Consider the following 21155-nt stretch of genomic DNA (forward strand, 5'->3'; position numbering starts at 1 on the left):
GTGGTAACCAGACAGGTACAGAAACAAAGTGAGGGACCGGGGAATTTTGACAACACATCATTAGAAACATCTTTGTGTATTTTATTAGTTCATTCAATTAATCAATGTTTATTTATATAGCCCTGAATCACAAGTGTCTCAAAGGGCTGTACGAACCACAACGGCATCCTCGGTAGAGCCCACATAAGGGCAAGGAAAAACTCATCCCAGGGGGAGGTCGGTGACAGTGACAATGATGACTATGAGAAACCTTGGAGAGGACTGCATATGTGGGCAATTTTGACTTGCGCCCAGTAAAATGACGACTTTTATTATAAAAAAATGCCCAAATTCTATTTTTTTCTTGTGAAATTGTGACCTTTTTCTTGACTAATTCCAACTCATTTTGCACAACAAGCTTTTTTTATATTTGCATGGTATGTATGTGTTATTAATGTTGTAAATACAAATCTTATACAATTGTGACTTGTCGAGTAAAATCACGACTCTTTTCATAAAATTGCCAACATTTTAAACTTTTCTTGTAAAATCGCGACTGTTGTTGAGTAAAATTCCAAATTTTATCAAAACATTGCACAAATGTCCAGTTTTTCTTGTAAAATGTTGACTTGCGTTGAGTAAAATGACGACTTTTATTATAAAAAATGCCCAAATTCTATGTTTTTCTTGTGAAATTGTGACTTTTTTCTTGTGAAATTCTAACTCATTTTCCACAACAAGCTTGTTTATATTTGCACAGTATGTATGTGTTATTAATGTTGTAAATGCAAATCTTTTACAATAGTGACTTTTGTCGAGTAAAATTACGACTGTTCATAAAATTGCCAACATTTTAAGCTTTTCTTGTAAAACTGCAAATGTGGTTGGGTAAAATTCCAACTTTTATCACAACATTTCACAAATGTCCAGTTTTTGTCACGCCTATGGATCATGTTTTATTTTGGTTGTGTTCGGTTTTGTTTTTTGGACACTTGTTTCCTGTTTTGCACTTCCTGGTTTGTTTTTATTACCATGCCAACTCATTAGTTTCAGCTGTCATGTCACGCACCTGTTCCATCACTGCTATTTAAGCCATTCTGTGTCTGTTCTTCGTGCAGGCAACTTTACCTACCTACCTTCCTCCGTATTCCTCAACACCTTCATACCAAGCCATGCTATTTCCCTCATGCTCTTGTCAAGTAAGTTTTCTGTTTTTGTTATGTCACAGTTGTTTAGTTCGGTTTTTGTGTATAGTCATTCCATTGTGCTGTTTTTGTTTTGACTGGCCAAGTTTGTTTTCCGCCATTGTGCGCGCCCTTTGTTTGTCTTTTTTTGACTTATAGTGTTAAATAAATCAAAATGTACTTACATTCACGCCTGGCTCGTGCAAATCATCCTTTGCGTTGTAAAAAAAAAATATCCCATAGTCCAAGTCGTGACAGTTTTCTTGTAAAATGTTGACTTGCGCTGAGTAAAATGACGACTTTTATTATAAAAAATGCCCAAATTGTACATTTTTCTTGTGAAATTCCAACTCATTTTCCACAACAAGCTTTTTTATATTTGCATAGTATGTATGTGTTATTAATGTTGTAAATACAAATCTTTTACAATAGTGACTTTTGTGGAGTAAAATTACGACTGTTCATAAAATTGCCAACATTTTAAGCTTTTCTTGTAAAACTGTGACGGTGGTTGGGTAAAATTCCAACTTTTATCACAACATTGCACAAATGTCCAGTTTTTGTCACGCCTATGGATCATGTTTTGTTTTGGTCATGTTCGGTTTTGTTTTTTGGACACTTGTTTCCTGTTTTGCACTTCCTTGTTTGTTTTCGTTACCATGCCAACTCATTAGTTTCAGCTGTCATGTCACGCACCTGTTCCATCACTGCTATTTAAGCCATTCCTTGTCTGTTCTTCGTGCTGGCAACTTTACATACCTACCTTCCTCCGTATTCCTCAACACCTTCATGCCAAGCCATGCTATTTCCCTCATGCTCTTGTCAAGTAAGTTTTCTGTTTTTGTTATGTCACAGTTGTTTAGTTCGGTTTTTGTGTATAGTCATGCCATTGTGCTGTTTTTGTTTTGAGTGGCCAAGTTGGTTTTCCGCCATTGTGCGCGCCCTTTGTTTGCCTTTTTTGAGCTATAGTGTTAAATAAATCAAAATGTACTTACATTCACGCCTGGCTCGTGCAAATTATCCTTTGCGTTGTAAAAAAAAAATATCCCATAGTCCAAGTCGTGACCGTTTTCTTGTAAAATGTTGACTTGCGCTGAATAAAATGACGACTTTTATTATGAAAAATGGCCAAATTCTAAGTTTTTCTTGTGAAATTCCAACTCATTTTTACCAACAAGCTTTTTTATATTTGCATAGTATGTATATATTATTAATGTTGTAAATACAAATCTTTTACAATAGTGACTTTTCTCGAGTAAAATTACGACTGTTCATAAAATTGCCAACATTTTAAGCTTTTCTTGTAAAACTGCAAATGTGGTTGGGTAAAATTCCAACTTTTATCACAACATTGCACAAATGTCCAGTTTTTGTCACGCCTATGGATCATGTTTTGTTTTGGTCATGTTCGGTTTTGTTTTTTTGGACACTTGTTTCCTGTTTTGCACTTCCTGGTTTGTTTTCGTTACCATGCCAACTCATTAGTTTCAGCTGTCATGTCACGCACCTGTTCCATCACTGCTATTTAAGCCATTCTGTGTCTGTTCTCCGTGCTGGCAACTTTACCTACCTACCTACCTCCGTATTCCTCAAAACCTTCATGCCAAGCCATGATATTTCCCTCATGCTCTTGTCGAGTAAGTTTTTTGTTTTTGTTGTGTCAAAGTTTTTTAGTTCGGTTTTTGTATATAGTCATTACATTGTGCTGTTTTTGATTTGAATGGCCAAGTTTGTTTTCCGCCATTGTGCGCGCCCTCTGTTTGCCTTTTTTTGAGCTATAGTGTTAAATAAATCAAAATGTACTTACATTCACGCCTGACTCGTGCAAATTATCCTTTGCGTCGTAAAAAAAATATCCCATAGTCCAAGTCGTGACAGTTTTCTTGTAAAATGAGGACTTGCGCTGAGTAAAATGATGACTTTTATTATAAAAAATGGCCAAATTCTAAGTTTTTCTTGTGAAATTCCAACTCATTTTTCACAACGAGCTTTTTTATATTTGCATAGTATGTATATATTATTAATGTTGTATATACAAATCTTGATATATCTAGAAAGGGCGGTCCTAAAGAGGTAGGCATTTTTCGGAGGTGTCAAGAAGGTAGAAAATACAAGAATGGGTGTGTGTGTGCGTGCGTGTGTGTGTGTTTGCCTGGCACACGATCTGGGCTGCCAATCAGTCACCCCGGCACCGAAGCTGGCCCTTTCATCGCTGTGCTCCCTCTGCGGCATATTAAGTTCGGATTCAATGATTCTTTTATCTTTTCATCCCCATACATGTACTGTATATGGGTGTCAATGTGTGTGTGACTTTTTTTTTTTTTTTTTTTTTTTTTCTAATCTAGATTTTCAGCTGACAAGCACATTGCGTACAAAAGCAATGGCAATGAAAAAGAATAGGGTTCAGTCTTGTGAGGAGCGCTCGGGTCAAAGACACCACTTCACTACAGGAAGGTAAAATAAATCATTACAAAGTCAATAGAAGATATATTTATTTTACTTTACACACACACACAGAAATGTGTTTTTATCAGCACGCATTTTATCATCAGCCACTCACCCCAACAACATGCAGCTCATTTTTAAGAGGAGCATCCAGCCTGCATCATTAAATACTAGTCGTGCATAGTCAGAGACAACCACAATGTATACACAAGGCCATTCCACTCAAGCCATGCCTTTTGATTTAAACTTAACCTGCTGTTTATTTTTTCCAACCCTCAGTCTGACAATACACAAAATTAACTATTCACAATTTATATTGGCCGCTGTATTTCGGTACCGTAGAAGTCCACTCTTCAAGGTTAATGCTGTTTTTTTCAACTTAATTGTATTTTTCTACAAGGTTCCAAAGCCAGAGATGATTTAAAGGAGCCATATGTAATAATTTCACGTCAAGTCATCATTAAATGGCCCTGACATGTCAAAAGGCATTAATAAATCATGTTCTTTTCTCGAATACTTCTATAACAGTAGTTTAGCTGGGATATGCTCCTTTCAAAATTTGATTTACAGCCCCGAAAATGTGTTATTGTTCTCATTTCAATGTCCCGCCCTTGTTTGACCAATTAGAAAGTCTGTGGGTTACGAACCGCCATCTTTGTCTAGCTACTGCCACTGGTGAAGTTACTAAACATGTCAAATCTTAGTAGATATAAAAAGCCTTGTGACGATTCTCAACTTATTCATGACAAAGCCAGCTATCATGGTCCTAGCACCTCAACCCATAGTAAGAGGCAGCAGAAGTTTGAGAGTTCTTTGGAGTAGCCCACTCGATCGAGCTGGATTGGGCTGCGTATATGGAAACCTCAGTCAGGGAGACGGGGAGGGAACTGTTTTGTAAGGACTGGGCGGCATAGCTCGGTTGGTAGAGTGGCCGTGCCAGCAACTTGAGGGTTGCAGGTTCGATTCCCGCTTCCGCCATCCTAGTCATTGCCGTTGTGTCCTTGGGCAAGACACTTTACCCAACTGCTCCCAGTGCCACCCACGCTGGTTTAAATGTAACTTAGATATTGGGTGTCACTATGTAAAGCGCGTTGAGTCACTTGAGAAAAGCCCTATATAAATATAATTCACTTAACCTCACTTCGACTGAGGGAAGCTGACGGCAACAGACACCACAGAGTGGTATAGCTCTTAGTATTTATTATATACACAGTCACTATATATAAAATAAACAAACAATAATAATTAACCTGACCAAGGAAATGGAGTGTGACGAAATCCAAGAGTGTGTATGGTGTAAGACTATGTGTGTAGATTAGCTGTTGAGTGTTACCGTAAATGTTATATGAGAGCAAAGGAACACGGAAGTCCGTGGGGCAGACAGATGATCCAAGGCGAGCGAGAGGCGTCGAGAAAACGTGTCCAAGCAGAAGGTCGGGAATCCAAAATGGCAGTCTAGGGGGTAAGGGGACCAACAGAGGATCACAGGAGAACACGGGAAGCGAAAGATACAGAAGACTATGCTCCAGCCCGGCACAATCATTATGACGACATGTGTATTTTTATTTTTTAATGTATTCTAACCAGTAAATAATTGTAAGAAAACGTCAGCTTACAACGGAGCCAATGGGAGGTCCTCAATTCAGCCCATAAAATCCCCTCCCACCCAAAAAAAAAAAACATCCAAAAACCGGCAACAATACTCCACATACATTTTGTAACCAAGTATATGTGGGTCGCATATGACGTCTTATCCGTTTTTCTTCTTCGTGGCTTAATTCACATGATGGTTAAGCAGCTTGATCGTAGCATTAAAACAAGTAAAAATGAGTGTAAAGTTTCAGCAGAAAATGTCGTATTGCTGTTCAGTTCAATCAATCAATCAATCAATCAATCAATCAATCAATGTTTACTTATATAGCCCTAAATCACTAATGTCTCAAAGGGCTGCACAAACCACAACACAAACCACAACACAAACCACTACGACATCCTCGGTAGGCCCACATAAGGGCAAGGAAAACTCACCCCCAGTGGGACATCGGTGACAATGATGACTATGAGAACCTTGGAGAGGAGGAAAGCAATGGATGTCGAGCGGGTCTAACATGATACTGTGAAAGTTCAATCCATAATGGATCCAACACAGTCGCAAGAGTCCAGTCCAAAGCGGATCCAACACAGCAGCGATAGTTCCTTTCACAGCGGAGCCAGCAGGAAACCATCCCAAGCGGAGGCGGATCAGCAGCGCAGAGATGTCCCCAGCCGATACACAGGCGAGCAGTACATGGCCACCGGATCGGACCGGACCCCCTCCACAAGGAAGAGTGGGACATAGGAGAAAAAGAAAAGAATCGTCAGATCAACTGGTCTAAAAAGGGAGTCTATTTAAAGGCTAGAGTATACAAATGAGTTTTAAGGTGAGACTTAAATGCTTCTACTGAGGTAGCATCTCAAACTGTTACCGGGAGGGCATTCCAGAGTACTGGAGCCCGAAAGGAAAACGCTCTATAGCCCGCAGACATTTTTTGGGCTTTGGGAATCACTAATAAGCCGGAGTCCTTTGAACGCAGATTTCTTGCCGGGACATATGGTACAATACAATCGGCAAGATAGGATGGAGCTAGACCGTGTAGTATTTTATACGTAAGTAGTAAAACCTTAAAGTCACATCTTAAGTGCACAGGAAGCCAGTGCAGGTGAGCCAGTACAGGCGTAATGTGATCAAACTTTCTTGTTCTTGTCAAAAGTCTAGCAGCCGCATTTTGTACCAACTGTAATATTTTAATGCTAGACATGGGGAGACCCGAAAATAATACGTTACAGTAGTCGAGACGAGACGTAACAAACGCATGGATAATGATCTCGGCGTCTTTAGTGGACAGAATGGAGTGAATTTTAGTTCAGTTCTTGGGTATAGAGAACTATGAAAAAGCTTTCATATAGTCCCGAAAGAAGTGGTTCATAAATGTACCCGAAAGAAGTGGTTCATAAATGTAATAAAGTTCGAGAAAAATTAAAGTGCATCGCAGGAAATGACTCTTAAAAATATCACTTTCCTCCCGTTGTGGAATACCGTGTGTCTGCAGTGATCACTTTGTAAAATGTTTGAACATTTGATTTGATTGAGAAACTTTCTGTGATGCAATCGAGTTTATTCTTTACTATATTATTAGTGTTTGAGAGCAGAACGACAAGGACAAGAGATGGCATTAGTTTGTGTTTTTTGTGGTTGCCTTGCCTAGATATGACTACAAAGACTTGTGCAAATGAACTAACGTCATGTTATTTGTGATTGTTGGTCCAATCCACCATATTTTTGTTGTCGATTTTTATAACGGAAACTAAAAATGTTGTTGTGCAGGAAAGCAAAGTGCTTTATTCGACACGGATGACCACATTATAGTGTCTTTGGTGATATTCGCTAGCATCAATAAAGCATATTTAATAGTATCAATAAACTAGATGGATAAAAATCTAGTAAGCTCAACAGCATACACCAAATCTTGACATCTATAGCTAAATGAGACAAAACGTGAATTTTTCACACCATAAAAATGACTGCGGAAATTAACTGTAGAGGAGACTAATACTTGTAGCAGGAATTCAACTTCAAACAAACTTATCCTTTTTTCATTAGCTCCACGATTACAGCAGCACAGCACTCGTTATGTTGCTCAAATACTGTACTTAACAATGCACCGATAAATCCAACTTTGTCTTTCACGGATTAATACTTAATTTGTGAACCCCTTAGATGTAAAGACATGACGTGTGTCCAATTTTTTCTTCTCTAAATATTGTGAGTGTCAGGTTCAAACATTGATGACATCTATTAAACAGACAAGAAGCAAGGAATCATGCAAAGACAGAGTTCAATTTTGCTCATGAGGAGAACGCATGGAGCTGCACACTTAGTCACAGTCTCGCGCTACACTCTAAGGTTCAGCTCCCGCGTCCCTCTATTTATTCAGGTGTTCCATGGTCAACATCACTGAGGCTGCCCCTAAAAGGAGTGGTCACATATATTACGCAAAAGCCGTTCCAGTACGCACAATTTGTGACGGAAAGTGCTGGGCACAGAACCGATTAAGCTCGTATGTTGAGGTACTACTGTACATTGGTTCTTCCATGGATTTCTTGTTGTATCTGTAACAAGAAATACTCATAATAGCTCTATTTTAAAATACAGTTGAAAAACTAGCCAGAGTCCTAAAAAAGTTTGTATTATGAAAAAGTAAGTTTTAATGCACTCTCTCTCTCTCTCTCTCTCTCTCTCTCTCTCGCTCTCTCTCTACGTGTCTTGCTCCGTGTATCATTGTTCTTCCTTGTCCTTCCAGCGTCTGCCCTTGTTCCTGTGTTGGCGAGTTGTGCGTCTCATCATCTTTTTGTGCCCTTGCTTCACAAACTGCCCTTTTGGTTCTCGACTCCTTGCTTGTCCCCGGACTTTGACGTTTCTCTCCTGCCCTGGATAATCTGCCTGCCCCATGGACTTTCGTATTTCTTCGCTCTCAACAACATTTGGTAACACACACCTCAGCTAACTACACACCTGGCCTCACACCGCATACACATTTGGATCGAGTTCGCAATCTATTTCCTTAGTTTCTATTATATATATATATATATATATATATATATATATATATATATATATATATATATATATATATATATATATATATATATATATATATATATATATATATATATATACATATATATATATATATATATATATATATATGTATATAGACCAACCAAAAAAGAGCAGAAAACAAAACAACATCATCTGGTACAACCCCCCATTCAGCAAATATCGGCCGCAAGTTCCTCACTCTGATCGACAAACACTTCCCCAAAGGCAACACCCTAAGAAAAATATTCGACAAGAACAACAATAAATTGAGCTACAGCTGTATGAATAACATACAACAAATCATTTCAAACCACAACAAAGCAATTGCAAAAGGACTGCCTGCCCCCAGTCTAAACGACTCTGAAACCAATAATGAATGTAACTGCCGCAAGAAAACTGATTGTCCTCTCAACAGGGGGTGCTTACAAACATCAGTCGTTTACCAAGCAAAGGTAACACGCAAGGACATTAGCACATCCGACACGTACGTAGCATTAACCGAAGGAGCGTTTAAAGCCAGATGGAATAATCACAAGGCCTCCTTTAGAAACCAGACCTTGCGGAATTCTACAGAACTCAGCAAGCACATTTGGAACCTCAAAGACAATAATGTTGAATATTCAATAACATGGCAAATTCTTGCATCCAGCACACCTTACAACAGTGGTAATAAAAGATGCAACCTATGCTTAAAACAAAAACGGTTTATTATATATCATCCAGACCTGTCATCTCTCAACAACCGCAGTGAAATAATTTCAAAATGCCGCCACGGATGGAAACACCTCCTAGGTAACACATGAGCCAATCACCACGCCCCTACGCCTGCCTGTACCCACCCACTCTGTGCCCTATACAAACCATTGTATGTGAATGCTTCCATTAAAATCTCCTGATGATTGAGGGAACCCCTCATGAAACAGTTCTGTAGAGATGAAGTAGTCTTGTGATTTTTTTTCCCACACACACATATACACACACATATATATATATATATATATATATATATATATATATATATATATATATATATATATATATATATATATATATATATATATACAGAGCTAAATCAATCTCTGGTGTCTGTTGCTGTCATTTCCCTCAGCTAACCACAACAGATTAGGCACCCCTGTTTTGTGTTTTTCGTGGTTGTCAAGGGTGCTGATTATGTTCAGCTGCCTCTGAATACTGTTCGGGACACTCACCTGGTATCGAGCACAAATCAGAGGGCTATTTAGGCCTTCCTTTCTGCCTCTCTCATTCTGGTGCTTTTGTTTGCTTAACGCAACTGTTCTTGTTCCTGTGTTTGTCTTGCACAAAGTCCCGCCTAAGCGTTCCTTGTGAGTTACTGTTAGCTTCCCTTGTATTAGCCACTTTTGTTTTTTTTGTGTTTGTTCCTGACTTTTGGTCTGATTTTTGCGAATAAATCAGTCTCCTACCCGCACACTGTCCTGTTCCTGACGCATCCGTGAAAGAACAAGTCGCGTATGATGACATCTATTAGACAGACAAGAAGCAAGGAATCATGCAGAAACAGAGTTCAATTTTGCTCATTAGGAGAACGCATGGAGCTGCACACTTAGTCACTGTCTCGCCCTACGCTCTAAGGTTCAGCTCCCGCGTCCCTCTATTTATTCAGGAGTTCCCCAGTCAACATCACTGAGGCCGACTCTAAAAGGAGTGGTCACATATATTATGCAAAGCCGGTCCAGTACGCACAATATGTGACGGAATGTGCTTGGCACAGAACCGATTAAGCTCATAAATTGAGGTACTACCGTACATTGGTTCTTCCACGTATTTCCTGCACTGTAATAGCACTATTTTAAAACTACAGTTCAAAAACTAGCCAGAGTCCATAATAAAGTTTGTATTATGGAAAAATAAGTTTGGAATAAATGCATAACAAAAACATGTAATTATCTAGCAGAAGATGTTTGAGAACTGCGAGGTCTTTGTACTCTCATGTAAGTGTGTCTCTACCACAAACAAAAACATCAAAAAATGGAGAATGAGCATGTTGAGCCGCATAATGAGACAAAAAAAAAAAATGAGCCAACCTTTTTTCAACTGCTACACGGAATCCTTGGAAGGATTTTCATTTCCCCTCAAGTGCTTCCCTTCAGTCTCTTAGAAAAGTACGTTATTGCTTCCCCCACAAGGTTCCGACACATCCAGAATGTGTCGAAGTTCAAGTGCTCGGTCTTTTGTGTCTCAAGGTCAGCATCTATATGCACTCTTGAGATTCTGGATTTAAAAAAGACTGAGAAATTATTCAAATGTAATAATAATCAACACGGATGTGTTGATGTGCGACAAATAGCTTTATGGCGGTGGTGGTGAGTTCTGGGGTTGAAACTCATGTACTTTTGGAATGTTTCCTTCTGTAGTAAAAATATATTGAGACTTGTGTTGTAACCATACCAATATTTTGCAGTGACGTGCAGTCAGGTGAGGCAGTGCCTCACCTGCCATCATGGAAAGAAAAAAAAAATGTAAAAAGAAAAAAAAAAATTAAATTGTTATATGTATCCAATGATTATACTTTATAAAGTTATTTTCCATTTAACTTCACCAGTTTTAGATTATTTTTATTCAATATCGCTGAATTTTCACAATTGCCGTTCAAACACTGAGAAGAGACATGCAGTGAGGCAGCAGCCAGGTGAGCCTCACCATGGATTGCGCAATGACTCGGCTAACTGCTGGCGGCTGTGCAGTGAGACCGTATTGCTGTATAAATTGTATTATACATTTCCATAGTTTAGTTAGCTGAGGTATATAGTGTACAGTGTATTTTGTCAACAACTGCATCAGTGTGTAACTTATTTCTTGTGCTGGGCAATCATAAAACGGCTGCGAAGACGCACTGTGAGGCTTCTCTGGGCCTGAGATCATCTAAGATGGACTGATACAAAGTGGAAATGTGTTCTGTGGTCTGACGAGTCCACATATCAAATTTTTTTGGGAAATATTCGACATTGTGTCATCCGGACCAAAGGGGAAGCGAACCATCCAGACTGTTATCGACGCAAAGTTCAAAAGCCAGCATCTGTGATGGTATGGGGGTGCATTAGTGCCCAAGGCATGGGTAACTTCCACATCTGTGAAGGCAGCATTAATGCTGAAAGGTACATACAGGTTTTGTAACAACATATGCTGCCATCTAAGCGCCGTCCTTTTTCATGGACGCCCCTGCTTATTTCAGCAAGACAATGCCAAGCCTCATTCAGCACGTGTTACAACAGCATGGCTTCGTAAAAATAGAGTGCGGGTACTTTCCTGCAGTCCAGACCTGTCTCCCATCGAAAATGTGCGGCGTATTATGAAGCGTAAAATACGACAGCGGAGAACCCAGACTGTTGATAGGATATCACCACATGGGCTCGGGAACACTTCAGAAAATCACTGATTGAAAAGGATTTGCAAATCATTGTGTTCCGTTTAAATTTACATCCAACACAATTTCCCAACTCATATGGAAACGGGGTTTGTACAAATAAGGCAAGTATCCCACACTCGACAAAGGCATCCACATCAACTATATGATTTCCCCGAGTAAGCTGGACAGGAGAAAGAAAAAAAAAAAAGGAAAGTGTAACATGCTATCTATAGGCCACCGTTCAAAGGTCGCCACCTGCCTTGACAAAATCAACTTTTTTTTTTCCAGGTGCATGCTAATCTGCAACAACCTGGATGATTCATTTTACATTCACTCTGAGTCATCTCTCCGCCGGCATGTCCCTGTACTTCCTCTCCTGGACATGTGACCTCTCTGATTTGTGCAACCATTTAGGACGATTAGATGAAGCAGCCTGGTGTGCTTTGTCGGTGGAGAACAACAAATAAATACGCTCCTACAAGTTGGCCATCTTTCCTGCGGAATATAGGGCAGAATTAAAGGTAAAAGCATGGCTGGTTTTTCTTCCCTTGACAAGCATCATTTGCTTATAAAAAAACAAAAAAAAAACATGCGTCCTTTCCCTCTCTCTAATGGACTTTTGATTTTCCAGAGCATGCGGCACAATTAGTTTATCGTTCCTTTTCATTAATGACATATTTACTCTTATCTTCCAGGAAATTGGGGAGCCAAGTGGTCTTAAAAGCGCTTTTCATGTATGTTAGTGCACATTTGAATATGCTTAGTATTATTTTATTTGTTTGCCACTCCTCTGGGGGCAGAAGTGCATGAAATAAAAAGGAGGGAAATGTGTTTTAGATGGAAAGTTACTGTGTTTTCGTATATGAACACTGAGTGTACATGCGTCAGCTCGCAAAAATTTGCAATTTTATCAAGAGCAACAGGCGTTTCAGGTTCAAGTTTGGGTTGAGGGTTAGAGCGGAACCTCTAAGATTTGGCACATCGGGCATTGATGGAAGAAGACCGTCTTGTTGTCGATGTTGTACACTGCAAAAATTAAAATTTAAGTAAGATTTAATATCTCAAAAAAGGGTGATATTTGCTTATTTTCGGTCTGAAACACTAAGCAGATTTTATGTTTGAGTGTTTTTGTCATGTTTTGTGGTCACGTTCTGTTTGGTTTTGGACTCATTGTGCACTCTTGTTTGTTTTTGTCACCATGACAACTCATTAGCTCCCGCGCGTGCTGCATAAACCCCGCCCATGCCCCGCCACAGCCGTAGGCAATCTTCAATCAACACACCTGGGTTAATGAAAAGGGACAGTATAAAGAGCTTGACCGCTGACTTCTCGTCATCGGAACATAGCCCCGTGTACAGTAAGATTTTATCAAAAGCAACAGGCGTTTCAGGTTCAAGTTTGGGTTGAGGGTTAGAGCGGAACCTCTAAGATTTGGCACATCGGGCATTGATGGAAGAAGACCTTCTTGTTGTCGATGTTGTACACCACAAAAATTAAAATTTAAGTAAGATTGAATATCTCAAATAAGGGTGATATTTGCTTATTTTTAGTCTGATACACCAAGCAGATTTTATGTTTGAGTGTTTATGTCATGTTGTGTGGTCACGTTCTGTTTGATTTTGGACTCATTGTGCACTCTTGTTTGTTTTTGTCACCATGACAACTCATTAACTCCCGCGCGCGCCGCATAAACCCCGCCCATGTGCCGCCACAGTCGTAGGCAATCTGCAATCAACGTACCTGGTTTAATGAAAAGGGACAGTATGAAGAGCTTGACCGCTGACTTCTCGTCATCGGAACATAGCCCCGTGTACAGTAAGATTTTATCAAGAGCAACAGGCGTTTCAGGTTCAAGTTTGCTTGAGGGTTAGAGCGGAACCTCTAAGATTTGGCACATCGGGCATTGATGGAAGAAGACCTTCTTGTTGACGATGTTGTACACTGCGAAAATTAAAATTTAAGTAAGATTTAATATCTCAAAAAAGGGTGATATTTGCTTATTTTCAGTCTGATACACTAAGCAGATTTTATGTTTGAGTGTTTTTGTCATGTTTTGTGGTCACGTTGTTTGGTTTTGGACTCATTGTGCACTCTTGTTTGTTTTTGTCACCATGACAACTCATTAGCTCCCGCGCGCGCTCCATAAACCCCGCCCACACCCTCGCCACAGTCGTAGGCCATCTGCAATCAACGCACCTGGGTTAATGAAAAGTGACAGTATAAAGAGCTTGAACGCTGACTTCTCGTCATCGGAACATAGCCCCGTGTACAGTAAGATTTTATCAAGAGCAACAGGCGTTTCAGGTTCAAGTTTGGTTGAGGGTTAGAGCGGAACCTCTAAGATTTGGCACATCGGGCATCGATAGAAAAAGACCTTCTTGTTGTCGATGTTGTACAATGCAAAAAAAAAAAATTAAGTAAATTTGAATATCTCAAATAAAAGTCATATTTGCTTATTTTCGGTCTGAAACACTAAGCAGATTTGATGTTTGAGTGTTTTTGTCATGTTTTATGGTCACGTTCTGTTTGGTTTTGGACTTATTGTTCACTCTTGTTTGTTTTTGTCACCATGACAACTCATTAGCTCCCGCGTGCACTGCATAAACCCCGCCCATGCCCCGCCACAATCATAGGCAATCTGCAATCAACACACCTGGTTTAATGAAAAGGGACAGTATAAAGAGCTTGACCGCTGACTTCTCGTCATCGGAACATAGCCCCGTGTACAGTAAGATTTTATCAAGAGCAACAGGCGTTTCAGGTTCAAGTTTGGTTGAGGGTTAGAGCGGAAGCACTAAGATTTGGCACATCGGGCATTGATGGAAGAAGACCTTCTTGTTGTCGATGTTGTACACTGCAAACAATTTAAGTAAGATAGAATATCTCAAATAAGGGTTATATTTGCTTATTTTCAGTCTGATACACTAAGCAGATTTTATGTTTGAGTGTTTTTGTCAAGTTTTGTGGTCATGTTCTGTTTGGTTTTGGACTCATTGTGCACTCTTGTTTGTTTTTGTCACCATGACAACTCATTAGCTTCCGCGCGCGCTGCAAAAAACCCCGGCCATGCCCCGCCACAGTCGTAGGCAATCTGCAATCAACGTACCTGGGTTAATGAAAAGGGACAGTATAAAGAGCTTGAACGCTGACTTCTCGTCATCGGAACATAGCCCCGTGTACAGCAAGATTTTATCAAGAGAAACAGGCGTTTCAGGTTCAAGTTTGGTTGAGGGTTGGAGCGGAAGCACTAAGATTTGGCACATCGGGCATTGATGGAAGAAGACTTTCTTGTTGTCGATGTTGTACACTGCAAAAAATTTAATTTAAGTAAGATTGAATATCTCAAATAAGGGTGATATTTGCTTATTTTCAGTCTGATACACTAAGCAGATTTTATGTTTGAGTGTTTTGTCATGTTTTGTGGTCACGTTCTGGTTGGTTTTGGACTCATTGTGCACTTTTGTTTGTTTTTGTCACCATGACAACTCATTAACTCCCGCGCGCACCGCATAAACCCCGCCCATGTGCCGCCACAGTCGTAGGCAATCTGCAATCAACGCACCTGGTTTAATGAACAGGGACAGTATAAAGAGCTTGACCGCTGACTTCTCGTCATCGGAACATAGCCCCGTGTACAGTAAGCTTCTCGTGTCTGAGTCCTCTCCTGCTCTCTCTCTCTGCTTACTATCTCCACTGCTGTGCCTTTGATGAAGAGTGGAGAGTGGCTGGACTGGTGCCTCCTGAAGTCGATGATGATCTTGTTGGTCTTGAAGACGTTTAAGACCAGGTTGTTGGTTCCGCACCAGTCAACCAGATGTCAGTTATTGTCAGTTATCTGCACGCCCAGGAACTTGGTGCTGCTTACCATCTCCACTGCTGTGCCATTGATGAAGAGTGGAGCGTGGATGGATTGGTGACTCCAGAAGTCGACGATGATCTCCTTGGTCTTGTGGACGTTCAAGACCAGGTTGTTGGTTCTGCACCAATCAACCTGATGTCAGTTATTGTCAGTTGTTTGTACGGCCAAGAACTTGGTGCTGCTTACCATCTCCACTTCTGTGCCGTTGATGAAGAGTGGAATGTGGCTGGATTGGTGACTCCTGAAGTCGGCGATGATCTCCTTGGTCATGTCGACGTTCAAGACCAGGTTGATGGTTCTGCAACAGTCAACCAGATGTCAGTTATCTGCACACCCAGGAACTTGGTGCTGCTTATCTCCACTGCTGTGCCATTGATGAAGAGTGGAGCGTGGCTGGACTAGTGCCTCCTGAAGTCGATGATAATCTCCTTGGTCTTGTCGACGTTCAAGACCAGGTTGTTGGTTCCGCACCAGTCAGCCAGATGTCAGTTGTTGTCAGTTATCTGCACGCCCAGGAACTTGGTGCTGCTTACCATCCCTACTGCTGTGCCATTGATGAAGACTGGAGTGTGAATGGATTGGTGACTCCTGAAGTCAATGATGATCTCCTTGGTCTTGTCGACGTTCAAGACCAGGTTGTTGGTTCTGCACCAGTCAACCAGATGTCAGTTGTTGTCAGTTATTTGCACGCCCAGGAACTTGGTGCTCCTTACTATCTCCACTGCTGTGCCATTGATGAAGAGTGGAGTGTGGCTGGACTGGTGCCTCCTGAAGTCGACGATGAGCTCCTTGGTCATGTCGACCTTGAAGACCAGGTTGTTGGTTACGCACCAGTCAGCCAGATGTCAGTTGTTGTCAGTTATCTGCACGCCCAGGAACTTGGTGCTGCTTACGATCCCTACTGCTGTGCCATTGATGAAGACTGGAGTGTGAATGGATTGGTGACTCCTGAAGTCGATGATGATCTCCTTGGTCTTGTGGACGTTCAAGACCAGGTTGTTGGTTCCGCACCGGTCAACCAGATGTCAGTTATTGTCAGTTATATTCACGCCCAGAAACTGGGTGTTGCTTACCATGAAGTCCCTGTGTGTCTTTTCCTCCTTATAGAAGCAAAGGTTAACAAGAAGAGATGATGCACTTCTAAACAAGAATAAGAAATTAATGAGAAATAAACAGCCAGGTAGCGCGCCACAATGCTCTCATGCATGTTCTCTAAAACCGACCTTGCCTGGGCCAATAGAGCACACAAAGTCAGAGTTGTATAACTTTTCTCTGCCCTTTCATTGCAACAGTGTGCATATTTCCCTCCCCCTTCCTCACTTGAAGGCAGTCAACACACAAAATACTGTCACGCTCCTGCCGCGAGGTGAAATCTTTTTATTAAAGCAATCAAACATGCACGCGCCGTGTAAACACCCATTCTAAGTCTTTCATTAATAAGCAGAGGAATTTAATTAGCGGCTATTGATAAGCGCCGTCAGTCTTAAGGACATGTTTATTTGTGTCGGCCTTTGCGGTCGACGCTGTGTATCTTAAGGACACGTTTGTTATGCAGTTCCAACGTGCGCGGAAATCTTGATTTGAGTGTGAAGAGGCTTACGCGCATACAAGGGCGGCTACTCGGGCTCAAGCCCCAGATGTTTTCCGAAAAGCCAAATCTGAATTATACTTTTAAAAGGGGGGAGGAAATTTTCTCAGAACGTAAAATGGAATATACTTGTCTTTTTTTCAAAGTACTTATTTGACACAATTACCACATGTACCTATTGGGGCAGCATTATGAGCTGGGGTTGCAGGATCTTGCATGCCAGGGCGGCTACTCGGGCTCAAGCCCCAGATGTTTTCCGAAAAGCCAAATCTGAATTATACTTTTAAAAGGGGGGAGGAAATTCCCTCAGAACGTAAAATGGAATATACTTGTCTTTTTTTCAAAGTAATTATTTGAAACAATTACCACATGTACCTATTGGGGCAGCATTATGAGCTGGGGTTGCAGTATCTTGCATACAAGGTCGGCTACTCGGGCTCAAGCCCCAGATGTTTTCCGAAAAGCCAAATCTGAATCATACTTTTAAAGGGGGCGAGGAAATTCCCTCAGAACGTAAAATGGAATATACTTGTCTTTTTTTCAAAGTACTTATTTGAAACAATTACCATATGTACCTATTGGGGCAGTATTATGAGCTGATGTTGTAGTATCTTGCATACAAGGTCGGCTACTTGGGCTCAAGCCCCAGATGTTTTCCGAAAAGCCAAATCTGAATTATGAGCTGGGGTTGCAGTATCTTGCTCAAGGGGAACTGAGGAGCGAACTCGCCTTCGCTCTTCCACCTGACCCATGCTGCCGCCACAGAAGTAACTTGCAGTACCAAAGTCTAACAGAGAGGTATAATCCACATAAACATGGGTATTAGGAAGTGTTTTTTCAACAAAAAAGTACCGCAACAGATTGACAACAACACCATCTGTGACAAACCACGCAAATATTCAGTTATCTGAATCTTATTTTGAAAGTGTTAGACATTACTCAGCTGCTTTACCAAATATTCGCGGGATTATTTTGGTCCAAAACACTCAGTAAACGTTTGGGAACTGAGAAAACCAATTTTTGAAGCTTTGCAGGTGAAATTCTTTCCCATTCTTGCTTGATACAGCTTAAGTTGTTCAACAATCTATGGTCGCTGTTGTGGTATTTTAGGCTTCATATTGCGCCACACATTTTCAATGGGAGACAGGTCTGGACTAGAGGCAGGCCAGTCTAGTACCCGCAATCTTTAACTATGAAGCCACGCTGTTGTAACATGTGGCTTGGCATTTTCTTGCTGAAATAAGCAGGGGCGTCCATGATAACATTGCTTGGATTGCAACATATGTTGAAATAAACCTGTATGTACCTTTCAGCATAAATGCTGCCTTTCACAGATGTGTAAGTTACCCATGCCTTTGGGCACTAACACACCCCAAAAACAATTTCAACTGAGGACTCGTCAGACCACAGAATGTTTTTCCACTTTGCATCAGTCCATCTTAGATGATTACATTGCTTGGATTGCAACATATGTTGCTCCAAAACCTGCATGTACCTTTCAGCATAAATGGTGCCTTCACAGATGTGTAAGTTACCCATGCCTTTGGGCACTAACACACCCCAAAAACAATTTCAAATGAGGACTTGTCAGACCACAGAATGTTTTTCCACTTTGCATCAGTCCATCTTAGATGAGTTCTGGCCCAGCGAAGCCGACGGCATTTCTGGGTGTTGTTGATAAATGGCGTTCGCTTTGCATAGTAGAGTTTTAACTTTCACTTACAGATGTAACGACCAGATGTAGTTACTGAAATTGGTTTTCTGAAGTGTTCCTGAGCCCCCGCCCCCAAATCCCCCCCTCCCGCAGCGATCCTGTTCTGTCTCCCTGTTATGTGTTTATGCTCTTGAATGGGATTGTGTTGAAAAGCCTAATTTACTCCTTGGAAAGTATTTCTGATTCTGATTCTGGTTGTCTTCACATGCATCTATGGCTCTCGCGATGTTGATTTGATTGACTCACGTTACATGTATCTCGCAGAGCTGTTGTCACAAGCAACTGTTAACTGAGGCGAGCAGTGGCAGCAGCAGTGCCTCGCCCGGGAAGGCTTCATATTGCGCCACACATTTTTAACGGGAGAACAGGTCTAGACTAAAGGCAGGCCAGTCTAATACTTATAACAGCGTGGCTTCAAAGTCAAGGAGTGTAACACGTGGCTTGGCATTGTCTTGCTGAAATAAGCAGGTGCGTCCAAGATAACATTGCTTGGATGGCAACATATGTTGCTCCAAAACCTGTATGTACCTTTCAGCATAAATGGTGCCTTCACAGATGTGTAAGTTACCCATGCCTTTGGGCACTAACACACCCCAAAAACAATTTCAACTGAGGACTCGTCAGACCACAGAATGTTTTTCCACTTTGCGTCAGTCTATCTTAGATGAGTTCTGGCCCAGCGAAGCCGGCGGTATTTCTGGGTGTTGTTGATAAATGGCGTTCGCTTTGCATAGTAGAGTTTTAACTTTCGCTTACAGATGTAACGACCAGATGTAGTTACTGAAATTGGTTTTCTGAAGTGTACCTGAGCCCCCGCCCCCAAATCCCCCCCCCCCCGCAGCGATCCTGTTCTGTCTCCCTGTTATGTTTTTATGCTCTTGAATGGGATTGTGTTGAAAATTGACTCACGTTACATGTATCTCGCAGAGCTGTTGTCACAAGCAACTGTTAACTGAGGCGAGCAGTGGCAGCAGCAGTGCCGCGCCCGGGAAGGCTTCATATTGCGCCACACATTTTTAACGGGAGAACAGGTCTGGACTAAAGGCAGGCCAGACTAATACTTACAACAGCGTGGCTTCAAAGTCAAGGAGTGTAACACGTGGCTTGGCATTGTCTTGCTGAAATAAGCAGGGACGTCCATGATAACGTTGCTTGGATGGCAACATATGTTGCTTCAAAACCTGCATGTACCTTTCAGCATAAATGGTGCCTTTCACAGATGTGTAAGTTACCCATGCCTTTGGGCACTAACACACCCAAAAAACAATTTCAAATGAGGACTCGTCAGACCACAGAATGTTTTTCCACTTTGCGTCAGTCCATCTTAGATGAGTTCTGGCCCAGCGAAGCCGGTGGCATTTCTGGGTGTTGTTGATAAATGGCGTTCGCTTTGCATAGTCGAGTTTTAACTTTCACTTACAGATGTAACGACCAAATGTAGTTACTGAAATTGGTTTTCTGAAGTGTTCCTGAGCCCCCGCCTCCAAATCCCCCACTCCCGCAGCGATCCTGTTCTGTCTGCATGTTATGTGTTTATGCTCTTGAATGGGATTGTGTTGAAAAGCCTAATTTACTCCTTGGAAAGTATTTCTGATTCTGATTCTGGTTGTCTTCACATGCATCTATGGCTCTGGCGTTGTTGATTAAATTGACTCACGTTACATGTATCTCGCAGAGCTGTTGTCACAAGCAACTGTTAACTGAGGCGAGCAGTGGGCAGCAGCAGTGCCGCGCCCGGGAAGGCTTCATATTGCGCCACACATTTTTAACGGGAGAACAGGTCTGGACTAAAGGCAGGCCAGTCTAATACTTACAACAGTGTGGCTTCAAAGTCAAGGAGTGTAACACGTGGCTTGGCATTGTCTTGCTGAAATAAGCAGGGACGTCCATGATAACGTTGCTTGGATGGCAACATATGTTGCTCCAAAACCTGCATGTACCTTTCAGCATAAATGGTGCCTTCACAGATGTGTAAGTTACCCATGCCTTTGGGCACTAACACACCCCAAAAATAATTTCAAATGAGGACTCGTCAGACCACAGAATGTTTTTCCACTTTGCATCAGTCCATCTTAGATGAGTTTTGGCCCAGCGAAGCCGGCGGTTTTTCTGGGTGTTGTTGATAAATGGCGTTCGCTTTGCATAGTCGAGTTTTAACTTTCACTTACAGATGTAACGACCAAATGTAGTTACTGAAATTGGTTTTCTGAAGTGTTCCTGAGGCCCCCGCCCCCAAATCCCCCACTCCCGCAGCGATCCTGTTCTGTCTCCCTGTTATGTTTGTATGCTCTTGAATGGGATTGTGTTGAAAAGCCTAATTTACTCCTTGGAAAGTATTTCTGATTCTGATTCTGGTTGTCTT

The 21155-nt window shown here is 41.3% G+C and overlaps 1 protein-coding gene across 1 annotated transcript in view; it reads left to right on the forward strand.

Moving 5' to 3' along the window:
- LOC133544053 (prospero homeobox protein 1-like) overlaps positions 1–16624 on the forward strand; it is a 94167-nt gene extending 77543 nt beyond the window's left edge. The window contains exons 8-12 of the mRNA XM_061889083.1: positions 1098–1178; positions 7949–8132; positions 10413–10469; positions 15169–15269; positions 16266–16624. Of these exons, the coding sequence (XP_061745067.1) occupies positions 1098–1178; positions 7949–8132; positions 10413–10469; positions 15169–15269; positions 16266–16624 (782 nt within the window). The remainder of the gene's footprint in view (positions 1–1097; positions 1179–7948; positions 8133–10412; positions 10470–15168; positions 15270–16265) is intronic.
- The last annotated feature ends 4531 nt before the right edge of the window (positions 16625–21155 follow it).

Source organism: Nerophis ophidion, linkage group LG27, assembly GCF_033978795.1.
Source record: "Nerophis ophidion isolate RoL-2023_Sa linkage group LG27, RoL_Noph_v1.0, whole genome shotgun sequence".
Lineage (NCBI taxonomy): Eukaryota > Metazoa > Chordata > Actinopteri > Syngnathiformes > Syngnathidae > Nerophis > Nerophis ophidion.